The 13,767-nt window shown below is 38.4% G+C and overlaps 1 protein-coding gene across 1 annotated transcript in view; it reads right to left on the bottom strand.

The window, feature by feature from the left end:
- Positions 1-13,767, bottom strand: part of LOC128705522 (cytochrome P450 4C1-like) — a gene marked incomplete at its 5' end in the record, with an annotated part of 195,074 nt that overhangs the window by 172,160 nt on the left and 9,147 nt on the right. Inside the window, 2 exon segments of the mRNA XM_070096505.1 lie at positions 9,146-9,331; positions 9,798-9,888. Of these exon segments, the coding sequence (XP_069952606.1) occupies positions 9,146-9,331; positions 9,798-9,888 (277 nt within the window).

The raw sequence follows: 13,767 nt of genomic DNA, 5'->3' as shown, positions 1-13,767 counted from the left end.
ACCATTTAGTTTTCAAGTAACAACGTATTGTAGGGAAAGTATTTTCATGACCCAAGTAATCTGAAAGAATAGAGGACACACGAGAGGTTTTAAAGTTAGGGAACAGTTTGTCTGAAATTACGATGCACGTACATCCAGTGTCACGTAATGTCTGAGACTTTTATACCATTAACTGTTCCTGAACACAAGGGTGCTTGGTTATTACCGTCAACAAAACATCTGCCAACTTTCTCTATTTTCTTGGAAGGACAACCTGGACGTTTATGTCCGATACCACCACACCGATTACAAGTTGGTATAATAGCTGGTGACTTTTCTCTACTGTAGGCTTCTTATCCTTTGGTTCAGGTGAACCATTGCCCTTAGGGATCGATCCCTTTAGGTCTTTAGGAATTGTGAGCCTCAGCATACAAGTCAGCGGCCTCAGCAACTTCCTCAGCTTTAATCAGTTTACGTTCTCTAATGAATGTTCGTATCTGGTGAGGAAGAGCTGTCAGGAACTGGTCAGCAACCATGAAGTCTCTAAGAGATTCATAACTGTGATCAATTCCTGAACTCTCTATCCAAAAGTCGAACAAACGAAAGAGTGTTACCTGTAACTGCTGAAAGTTCTGGCCATGCTGTAAGGTGGCATACCTGAAATCTTTCCTATAAGAATTTGTGGTCTTTTGGTATGCTTTAAGGATTGCCTTCTTAAGTAGGCAATAATTACATATATCCTGCGACAAAGTTGCATAAATATTCAAAGCTGTACTGGAAAATAACATACCTAACCTGGTAGCCCAGGTGTCAACAGGCCATTCACAGAGGGTAGCGGTATTTTCAAACCTATTAGGTAGATCAAAAAGTGACGTCACATGACTTGTGTAAAGTCTGTCTCCTTCAACACGTTTTCTTTGGTTGCCAGATGACCCGAGCTGTCATTCCAACATAGAAAGAGACAAAGGTTACCCACTGCTTGAAAAATCACTCTCCATCATAAGTGCAAGGCGGTTAAAAAATTTGGTGATGCAAAAACTCATCATGGAAATCAAGGCAGAATGAACTAAGTTTTAGAACTGGTTAAAAGTGAAGCGTTTAACCAACATATTAACTAGAACAGGAGTAGAGGCTTTTACTTACAGTTGTGCTGGGAGCTGTGATTCAAGTGATTATCCATTTGGTCGGAGCCCCACACGCCACTTTTCCGGGTGGAGAAAAGGGGAGGGGGGGATATCGGGACCTAGATACTGACCCTACCTTAACAAGCAGACTGCCAATCAAACTATCATCACCATATACTCGCTCGCAACTCCTATCTGCTGAACTTTTCCCTCATACTGTCAGGTATTCTTTGATCCTCTGCAGTGCTTTCCTTGTTATACCTGCCTGGTCCTTCAGATTCTACACTAATATCTTGTGAGTAAACTGTGTCAAAAGCCTTTTCACAGTCCAAGAAAATGCAGCCTTACTGATGTCACCTTGTCATAGAACTCGAGGAGGTTTGTGACACAGCAGTTCCTGTCCTTGAATCCGTGCTGATTGTCAAAGCTTATTCCTTTCTAGGTGCTCCACCACTCTCTCCTGATAATCTTCTCCATTACTTTGCATACTATACATGTCAGTGACACTGATCTGTAGTTAATGCTGCATGTGTCTCTTTTTTTTTAAAAAACTGGGACTACATTTGCTGTCTTCCATACCTCAGGCAGTCGCCCTGTTTTGATAGATGTGTTGAAGATTGTTGTTAGTTGTACACAGAGCGCCTCTGCTCCCTCTCTCAGGACGACCCGTGGAGAGATGTTATTTGGCCCCATCGCCTTTGAGGTATTTAGTTCGCTTAGCAGCCTCTTCACCTTGACCTCTGCTGTGTGTATTGTGTCCAGCACTTTATGGAATGCCCTACCACTAGGTGTTTCTGGAGTTCTTTCTGGGTCCAGTGTGAAAACTTCTTTAAATCTCATGTTGAGCTCGTCACATAATTCTCGGTCATTTCTTGTGAGCTCCCCACCTTCGTTCTTCAGCCTGATTACCTGGTCCTTTACTATTGTTTTTCTCCTGATGTGGCTGTACAAAAGCTTTGGGTCAGACTTGGCTTTCGCTCCTATGTCATTTTCATGTTGTCGCTCGGCCTCCCTCCTTACCAGCAGCGGCAGCGGCAACAGGAACCTTGTCCTCTATTTTTACTTCTACCTGAGGTTCCCAGCAGCCCAGTGATGACCCAATCAAGACCCACATAACACTAACATGTGTGGATACCCAGAATGATATAAATCAACTGCAGAAACCACCCAAAAGTTCACAAATTACCAACTAATAGGACTCGTACTACCACCTCCTACCCCGCTGCCACTGAAGTGATACTCAACATTCACCCATCGCCTATTATTCACCCGAAGCCACAACCAATGGACAAGGGTCAGAACAATAAAAGAAGATCCAGTAACCAGCTAAGGACTCCTAACATCAAAGGTGAGAGCAGTAAAAACACGAGGAAAACTTGTGGTACTGCCAGCCAGGACACAACCCTCATCACCCACCGGCACCACCGCAACACACGACAGACAACAACAAACATGGCTACTGCCACAGTCCAAGATAACTCCTTCCCAGTATTTGATGTCAAGAAGATCGCCGACCCAGAAATAGCTAAACTCCTTACGATTCAGAACCAAACGATCACCAAACTAACTCAAGAAATGCAGGAACTAAAAGCTAGCAATGCAGATTATCTCAACAAGATCACTGCTCTAGAACATAAATTAGACACTCTGGAACAACAAAGCAACACCCACACCCAGTCCCTAGACACTATCAACACTCTAAAAGACCAAGTCACCCTACTTACTACCAACATTACAGAGGAAAGATCAAGAGTGGACAAACGACTTACCAATGTCATAACCAACTTCCAAGACCATAATGACCAACAACAGCTATCTGATGCTGTTGTAGTTAACAGCAAACATCTCCCAGCCACAGTCACCCAAGAGACCTGCATGGAGACCACCCTACAGCTCATCAAGGACCACCTTCGCCTTAACATATGTAGTGATGACCTAAAGGATTGCAAACTGATGGGCTACCAAGCAGGTAAAAAAACAGTGCTGTTAAAATTCCAAACTAGCCTACAAAGAAACAACCTACTAAAAACATCTATTTCTATGAAAACTGATGTTTACGTCAATGATTGCCTTACTAAAACAAGACAAAACCTTCTTTATCGGCTAAGAAAATTACGCTATGCCCAAAAAATCCACCAGTGCTTTGTGAGGGATGGAAAAATCGCAGTTAGGAAACAGCTCACTGGGAAGAGATACTTCATCTCTACAGAACATGACCTTAAAACATTCCTAAGTGAGGCTGGACTAACAGAATCAGAGTAAAGTGCAGATAATACCCACAGTCCACAGTTAGTGTTATATTGTCATAAATTTGTGTCCCCCTAAAATTCTAATACCCCAACTACTTTTGATTGTCATTGATGTATTCAACGACCATTCTCCCTCATAGTCTTAATTTGAATAATATCTACAGAATCTATCTCCTTTTTTTACAACTTACCGCATCACTGTTCCATCTTATTTTATTATAAACTAGCCATAATTTGTCCTCAATAATTCTACCTCACTTTAAGAAATACTCAATTGCCCAATTTTATTCTAAAAACCCTATTATTGCCCAATTTTGCTTTAAACTATATTGATCAAACTTACTGTAAACTTCTTTTATTGACCATCTTATTCTATACGTTTTTAAACTAGTATTTTCAACTACAACTTTTATATTATCCTGTCTACCATCTTACTAGCATATTATAACCAAGTCATTGCCATTTTTATTTTTATCATTTTTTTTTTATTATTCTTTTACTACCTTAACTTGTGTATTTTATCCTGTCAATTTAAATCTAGTTATACTCTAATTCTTGTAATCAACTTATATAAGACCTTAGTGCAATTACAATTGAGAGTCTTGTGCCTTTTTCATATTATTAGATTAAACACAGTTGTACTATAGTCAATACCAAATTCATTATATTAGACCATAGTGCAATTACTAGTGAGAGACTGGTGCTATTTTTAATTTGTATTTTTATATTATTAGATTAAATCTAGTTGTACTATAGCTCATTCTAGCTCAAAACAGACTCCAAAAAAGTCATTATATTAGACCTTAGTGCAATTACAAGTGAGAGTCTTGTTCTATTTTAAATTTGTATTTTTATATTACTAATTTATATCTAGTTGTACTTTAGTTCATTCCAGCACAACACATAGACAACATCAACTTCATTATGTGTAGTAGTGACTATACTCTATATGACCAAAATACTCTAGCTATATACTTATCCAAACTTCCCACCACTACAGATATCAGCACTAGAACTCAACACACAACTCAGGACATAAATAACCATAATTTAAACCTAGAAGATGATTGATTACGTTGACCCTGATCTAAACCTCCATAATCTGACACCCAATCAAAGCCTATTGGAAAGTAACTGCCTTTATTACAAAGCAACACAAGCCAGCACTATCCTAAACAATGCTAAAAGTCTATCAGTACTTAACTACAACATCAGGTCCTTAAGCAAACACTATGATGACCTCCTGGCACTCCTTGAATCACTAAAGACACCCTTCTCCTGCATTATTCTTACTGAGACCTGGCTTAAGCAGGACACAATAGATATCTACCCTCTACCAGGATACACAGCAATTCACAACTGCAGACCAAACCAAGTTGGAGGTGGTATTGCAATCTATTACTCTAACCAATTATCTTGTATTAGCACCACTTGCTTTAGTGATGAATATGGGGAATACATTTTTGCTAATTTTACTGTAAAAAACCTTAAGACACCTATAACAATCGGTGCCATTTACCGGATACCTCACACAAACATCCCAAATTTCAGTGAGAAATTAAAGTCACTAATAACAAACAGACAAATGAATAAGCACCACCTTCTCTTAGCTGGAGACTTCAACATCAACCTTGGCTTACTAGATGATCAGCCTGTAACTGATTTCATCAACAATATGAACAACACACTTCTCATACCAACAATAACTAAACCAACCAGGCTCACTGAGACAAGTGCAACCATAATAGACCACATATGGACCAATATACTAGTCCCCCTTAAATCAGGGATAATCACAGATAGCACTACAGACCACTACCCTACCTTCCTCCTGACAAACATTAGTAAACCACCACTTGAATTCAACAAAGTCTCATTTAGACTCCATGACGAGGCCTCAATAAGGAAGTTCACAGCTGACCTAGAGATTGTTGACTGGCCTACAGAATTCTCCAAGGCCAATGGTATTGATGACTGGACAGACATTTTTCTTAACCAGTACCATTCTGAAATCCATTGACAAGAAACACCAATATGAAAAGCAATATAGACAGGGCTTAATACACAAAGATATTCTTAAACACTATTCATCAGTTCTCACCAAAGTAATAAAGAAAGCCAAACAACTATACTACTCCAGTAGATTCACAGACACTAGAGGAGATATAAAAAAGACCTGGAAAACACTCTCTCAGATTCTAGGGACCCACAAACAGAAAAAAAACAAGAATATTGTCCTAACTAAACCTAATGAAACACCACTACATCCCACTGACACAGCTAACAAGATAAACGACTTCTTCTCAACCATAGGATCTAATCTCGCCAATAAAATCCCACATACCAATGCCCATGCCGGGGACTACCTAGATGGAAATTTGCCAAATTCCTTCTATCTTGCACCAACTGAGCCCTCGGAAGTCACCGAGATTATAAAGTCGCTTAAAAACAACTCAGGGAATCTGTCTAATGTCCCACCATTACTATACAAGTGAGCGGCCCATATCCTTTCGCATGCTATTTCATTACTTTTTAACAAGTCACTAGAAACTAGCACCTTCCCGAAACTACTCAATTGGCAAGGGTTACACCAATACATAAAGGTGGTGACCCTACAGACTTAAACAACTATAGGCCAATATCAAACTTACCATTGCTATCCAAAATCTTTGAGAAACTCGTGCACAGGAGACTATATTCATTTATAACACAAAACATACTCAACCCCTGCCAATTTGGATTCAGGAAAAATAAAAGCACTGATGATGCAATCATAAAAATGCTAGATCTGCTTTACACAGCATTGGAAAATAAGGAATATCCACTAGGAATTTTTATTGACCTAAGAAAAGCTTTTGACACAGTAGACCACGACATCCTACTCCACAAACTTGACCATTACGGTATAAGAGGCCATGCGCTTGCTTATTTCAAATCTTACCTTACTAATAGGTATCAGTATGTCACCATTAAAGACACAGCATCAACAACACGGCCACTTGATACTGGAGTTCTGCAGGGAAGTGTCCTTGGTGCCCTGCTCTTCCTCATATACATCAATGATCTTCCAAACGTATCCCATCACCTGAAACCCATTCTCTTTGCTGACGACACGACTTATGTCATCTCTCACCCTAATCTTGCCACCCTCAACACCATTGTTAACGAGGAGCTGATCAAAATATCGACTTGGATGACAGCCAATAAACTTACGCTTAACACTGACAAAACCTACTATATTATGTTTGGTAGCAGAGCAGGAGATGCACAAATTAACATTAAGATCGACAACACTCTAATTACCAGACATAATGAGGGCAAATTCCTAGGCCTATACCTTGACAACAACCTGAATTTCAGTACCCATATCCAACACATAACCAAAAAAGTATCCAAAACGGTTGGGATCCTCTCCAAGATACGATACTACGTGCCGCAAACTGCCCTTATCACACTATACCATTCACTTATATATCCATACCTCACCTATGCTATTTGTGCTTGGGGATCAACTGCAGCAACACACCTAAAGCCAATAATAACCCAACAAAAAGCTGCAGTAAGAATAATCACTAAATCCCATCCCTGGCAACACACCCCCCCACTCTTCATAGATCTAAACTTACTCCCTGTTCAGTACATCCACACTTACTACTGTGCAATCTACATCTACAGGACCTTAAACTCCAATATCAACCTTGACCTAAAACGCTTTCTTGATAGTTGTGACAGAACCCACAGGCATAACACCAGACACAAACATCTCTACGACATTCCCCGTGTCCGACTAAACCTTTACAAAAATTCAATGTATGTCAAAAGCCCTAAAATCTGGAACACCCTACCTGAGAACTCTAGAACTGCAGACACATTCATCACCTTCAAAACTACCATTAGAAAACATCTTATCTCCCTGATACACCCCATCAACTAACTACACGAATACCACCTGGTGGTTCACACTTACACTCACTCACCCATTTGACCATAAACAGAAATATTAATCTCAATCTTAAAATAATGAATCCTATGATACTCCAATACTGAAACTATGTACTGTGCCAAAACAAAAGCATTCACATTGCTAAACTCACAAACTAGTATTTAGTCACTTAGCCATAATACCAACTTACCTCATAATTTGTAATATTTTAAAATAAAAAATTAAACTAAGTCTGCCCGAAATGCCTAGCCATGCTAGGCGTTCTAGTGGTACACTCTGTAATCATTATTTAACTACATGTAAACCACACAACAACCAAATTCTGTAAATTCAACATTGTAATCTTTATAGAGAATAAACTTTTGAATTTGAATTTGAATTTGAATATTCATTTCTTGAAGCATAAGATTACTTCCTTTCCTTATTTTTTGGGCATAAATCTTTGAAGAGCCTAAGACATTCACCTCTGAGATCATCTATCTTGATTGCTTGTGTTTTATAATCTCAGTCACTGCTTAATGTTAACATCTAATCAATAAATTAGGAAGAATAAAGAGAACTTTCTTTTCTTTAACTTTCAGAGTGTCTCTGTTCATTATGGAGAAATTTTAATTTTCATGGGAATAGCGTGATTACGTACATATAACATAAGTTTTTTTTTCACCTATGCATTATTTTAACAAAATAAAATAAAGTAATTATAGTAAATTATTGGTAATTTTTAGTTTATATGTATCAGTATTCTGGTCTTAAAGAATAAAACTGAGCCTGAGGTTGACAAAATTCTGAAAAAGTAAAGGTTAGCACATTAAAGTTATGCTTGTTTTTCTACTTTAAAAAAATATAAAAGACATCATTGAACATTAAAATGGTATAAAATACCGACAGGTTGTTAGGTAAGACACATATGCAACAGTTAGGTATCTTTATTATGAAACGTTTCGCCTACTGTGTAGGCGAAACGTTTCATAATAAAGATACCTAACTGTTGCATATGTGTCTTACCTAACAACCTGTCGGTATTTTATACCATTTTAATGTTCAATCTGTCAGACACTGCAACACAAGGGTATCTTGGTACAGACCTGCAATCAACTTCGACAACTTCCACTAGTGAGAGGGGCTGGATTTGAGAGGGACCTGACTTCTCAACATCTGAGTTCTTACCTCTCCTAGTGGCCTACGTCTCACCTCTTGGCGCTATAAAAAGCTCCATCCTGTCACTTCTTCTCCATATTGTTTCATACTATGGAACAATGCTCTTCTCCAGACTGAGGGACTGACCACCTCAAAACTTTAAGGGTGATGGACTGATTACATCGTCTTCAAGTATCTTCTGCTTCTATCATCTTTTCTGTACTTGACTGAAGAAGCCTACTGTGTAGGCGAAACGTTTCATAATAAAGATACCTAACTGTTGCATATGTGTGTTACCTAACAAAAGACATCATTATTTGTGTGAAGGGGGTAGAGAGGGGAATGAATCTTCGCTTTTCTTTTGCAGGAATAGATAGATAATGTAGGTTTACAAACAGGAGACAGCATATGACAAATAAAATTCAACTTATTCTAGCAAGCCACAACTGAAATGCTGTGCCATAACAATATCCATAATTTTCTGTAGGTTTACAAACAGGAGACAGCATATGACAAATAAAATTCAACTTATTCTAGCAAGCCACAACTGAAATGCTGTGCCATAACAATATCCATAATTTTCTGAATCTCCTATGTCCACTTTACACCTGTTTCTCCACTACTAGCTGTATAATTATACATCTGTAAGTGCGTCATCACAATATCCGTGCGTCACGACAGTGTCCATTAAGAAGACAAAATCATCAACTTACCACAAATAACGTCCAGGGAACAGAGGGCAAGGTCATCATAAATGTCGAAGGCATTTCCATCAGCTTTCTTCTCCAGTTTTTGTATCAGCTTGCTGCTTTGTTTGTTAAAGACCGAGATAAACTCTTCTAAGATCTTGAAGTGGAATGCTGGAGTGAGTAGCTTCCTGCGTGTCTGCCAGTGACTGCCTGTGAAGAAGACTCTATTCAGCAGATATGAAAGATTGAGCCTCAAAAACTGAATTGTTGATATAACAGTGCTCTCTCTCTCTCAATCTCTCTCTCTCAATCTCTCTCTCTCAATCTCTCTCTCTCTCTCAATCTCTCTCTCTCTCAATCTCTCTCTCTCTCAATCTCTCTCTCTCTCAATCTCTCTCTCTCTCAATCTCTCTCTCTCTCTCAATCTCTCTCTCTCTCAATCTCTCTCTCTCTCAATCTCTCTCTCTCTCAATCTCTCTCTCTCTCAATCTCTCTCTCTCTCAATCTCTCTCTCTCAATCTCTCTCTCTCAATCTCTCTCTCTCTCTCTCTCTCTCCTTAAATCAGTTGAGATATATTCATTTTTATAACTGGTCCTGAATTATTCAAAAGCTTGAATTATCTTGCTAGAGAATAGCATGATGATTATTTACACTAGTCATTAATATGGTACCTACCAGTGGAAGTCAGAAGACTTATGCCCAGCCATGGATGAATGAAATCGTAGTTCAAGCCCTTGTCCAGGTATTTCTGGCTACTTAATAAGACCTAGAATTTAAAAATGTAGGTTATCTTAGGTTCTTCCTCGAAACAAAAAGTTTTGGAAATTGGTTTAGAAAGAACATAAAAAAAGGAGGAACACTGCAACAAGCCTACTGGTCCATATTTGATAAGTTCATGTCAAATCCAACCCACTGACAAAAACATTTGCCCGACCCACTTTGAATAATACCCATGCATAAGAACAAAAGAACATAAGAAAGGAGGAACACTGCAGGAGGCCTTTTGGCCCATACTAGGCAGGTCCTTTACAATTCATCCCACTAATCTATTGTTTATCCCTTATAAGGAAATTAGATCAAATAGAAATGACCCAAAATGGATGAATAATAGGCTGAAATATCTACTAGGGCATAAGAAAGGAATTTATAGGCGTATCAAAAGAGGCGAGGGTCATCTTATGAATCAGTATATTGACATTAAGAGGGACATTAAAAAGGGGATAAGGAAAGCTAAAAGGGACTATGAAATTAAAGTTGCTAGGGATTCTAAAACTAACCCAAAAAGTTTTTTCCAGGTCTATAGAACAAAAGTCAGAGATAAGATAGGTCCCCTTAAAAATAGCTATGGGCATCTTACTGACAAAGAGAATGAAATGTGCTCGATTTTAAATAATTATTTTCTCTCGGTTTTTACACAGGAAGATACTAATAATATTCCGGTAATTAATTTTTATAGCGGATCAGAAGAAGATAAATTATGTAACATCACAGTCACTAGTGAAATGGTTGTGAAGCAGATAGACCGACTGAAGCAAAATAAGTCACCGGGTCCTGATGAGGTTTTTTCAAGGGTTCTTAAGGAATGCAAAATGGAACTCTGTGAACCATTAACTAATATTTTTAATTTATCTCTTCAAACAGGTGTAGTGTCTGATATGTGGAAGATGGCTAATGATGTAATTCCTATTTTTAAAACAGGGGACAAGTCGTTACCGTCAAATTACCGCCCAATAAGCCTGACCTCAATTGTAGGCAAATTACTAGAGTCAATTATAGCTGAGATTATAAGAAGCCATCTCGATAAGCATAGCTTGATTAAGGATACTCAGCATGGATTCACAAGAGGCCGGTCTTGTCTAACTAATTTATTAACTTTCTTCAGTAAAGCTTTTGAGGCTGTTGACCACGATAAAGAATTTGATATTGTTTACTTAGATTTTAGTAAGGCATTTGATAGAGTTCCGCACCAAAGACTGTTGAAGAAAGTAGCAGCTCATGGCATTGGGGGAAGGGTGCTCTCGTGGATCGAATCATGGCTCACAGACAGGAAGCAGAGTGTGTCCATAAATGGGGTTAAATCCGAGTGGGGATCAGTAACTAGTGGCGTTCCACAGGGATCAGTCTTGGGCCCGTTGTTGTTTATAATATATATCAATGATCTTGATGAAGGAATTACTAGTGATATGAGCAAATTCGCCGATGACACGAAGATAGGTAGGATAATTGATTCAAACGTAGATGTTAGGGAACTTCAGGAGGATTTAGACAAACTCTACTCTTGGTCAGAAAAGTGGCAGATGCAGTTCAATGTAGATAAATGCAAGGTTCTGAAGCTCGGGAGTGTCCATAACCCTAGCACTTATAAGTTAAATAATGTAGTACTTAGCCATACAGATTGCGAAAAGGACTTGGGGGTTATGCTAAGCAGCAACCTTAAACCAAGACAGCAATGCCTAAGCGTACGTAATAAGGCAAATAGATTACTGGGACTTATATCAAGAAGTGTAAGCAACAGAAGTCCAGAGGTCATACTGCAGCTTTATACATCATTAGTAAGGCCTCACCTAGATTATGCAGCTCAATTCTGGTCTCCATATTACAGAATGGACATAAATTCGTTAGAAAACATTCAGCGTAGGATGACTAAATTAATACATAGCATTAGAAATCTTCCTTATGAAGAAAGATTGAAGACTCTTAAGTTACATTCACTTGTTAGACGAAGAATGAGGGGAGACCTGATCGAAGTGTATAAGTGGAAGATAGGTATAAATAAAGGGGATATTAACAAGGTCTTGAGGATATCTCTCCAAGAGAGAACCCGCAGTAATGGATTTAAATTAGATAAGTTTAGATTTAGAAAGGACATAGGAAAGTATTGGTTTGGAAATAGGGTAGTAGATGAGTGGAACAGTCTACCTAGTTGGGTTATTGAGGCTAGGACTTTGGGTAGTTTCAAATTTAGGTTGGATAAACACATGAGTGGGAGGGGTTGGATTTGAGTGGGACTTGCACATCAGAGCTTATTTCTTGGGTAGCATTGAAAATTGGGTTGGTCAAATGTTTGTTAGTGGGATGAATTGTAAAGGACCTGCCTAGTATGGGCCAACAGGCCTGCTGCAGTGTTCCTCCTTTCTTATGTTCTTATGTTCTAACAAACATTTGCCCAACCCAATTTTCAATGCCACCCAAGAAATAAGCTCTGATGTGAAAGTCCCACTCAAATCCAACCCCTCCCACTCATGTACTTATCCAACCTAAATTTGAAACTACCCAAAGTCCTAGCCTCAATAACCCAACTAGGTAGACTGTTCCACTCATCTACTACCCTATTTCCAAACCAATACTTTCCTATGTCCTTTCTAAATCTAAACTTATCTAATTTAAATCCATTACTGCGGGTTCTCTTGGAGAGATATCCTCAAGACCTTGTTAATATCCCCTTTATTTATACCTATCTTCCACTTATACACTTCGATCAGGTCTCCCCTCATTCTTCGTCTAACAAGTGAATGTAACTTAAGAGTCTTCAATCTTTCTTCATAAGGAAGATTTCTAATGCTACGTATTACTTTAGTTATCCTACGCTGAATGTTTTCTAACGAATTTATGTCCATTCTGTAATATGGAGACCAGAACTGAGCTGCATAATCTAGGTGAGGCCTTACTAATGATGTATAAAGCTGCAGTATGACCTCTGGACTTCTGTTGCTTACACTTCTTGATATAAATCCCAGTAATCTATTTGCCTTATTACAATAAAGTTGGTAGAATTACCGACAATATGTAAAGTAAAAGGACACAAGTGCAACTAATGTGACATTTATTGTAGCAACGTTTCGTTCTCCAGGAGCTTTATCAAGCTCCTGGAGAGCGAAACGTTGCTACAATAAATGTCACATTAGTTGCAATTGTGTCGTTTTACTTTACATATTGCCTTATTACGTACGCTTAGGCATTGCTGTCTTGGTTTAAGGTTGCTGCTCACCATAACCCCCAAGTCCTTTTCGCAATCTGTATAACAAAGTTCTGCATCATTTAACTTATAAGTACTAGGGTTATGGGCACTCCCAAGCTTCAGAACCTTGCATTTATCTACATTGAACTGCATCTGCCACTTTTCTGACCAAGAATAGAGTTTGTTTAAATCCTCCTGTAGTTCCATAACATCTACGTTTGAATCAATTATCCTACCTATCTTTGTGTCATCGGCGAATTTGCTCATATCACTAGTAATTCCCTCATCAAGATCATTGATATATATTATAAATAACAACGGGCCCAAGACTGATCCCTGTGGTATGTCTTTGCAATTTTATTGTAGGGTTAGGTTTGTCTTTTGTTTAATTATTGTAATGTATAATTTTATCCTTCATACGCTGTATCATATCTGTGTACTTTGTGCAAGGGGGTCTTATTGTACTGTATAACAGGCATGAATTGTAGGTTTAAACTTTGTTAATGTATTTTCTGAGCAGGTTTTATCCTGTTCTTTTCATTGTTCGGTGATGGTATATCCTTTAATAATAGGGTATGCTATGGGGTTGATGGTAGGTCATTGTTGGTTTAGAAAGACACGTAAGCAAACACTAACATATTTATTAGAAAACGTTTCGGTCCTGGGACCTTGATCACTTCTAACATA

Source organism: Cherax quadricarinatus, chromosome 53 (assembly GCF_038502225.1).
Source record: "Cherax quadricarinatus isolate ZL_2023a chromosome 53, ASM3850222v1, whole genome shotgun sequence".
Taxonomy (NCBI): domain Eukaryota; kingdom Metazoa; phylum Arthropoda; class Malacostraca; order Decapoda; family Parastacidae; genus Cherax; species Cherax quadricarinatus.
This window is presented reverse-complemented; position numbering and strand designations above follow the sequence as displayed.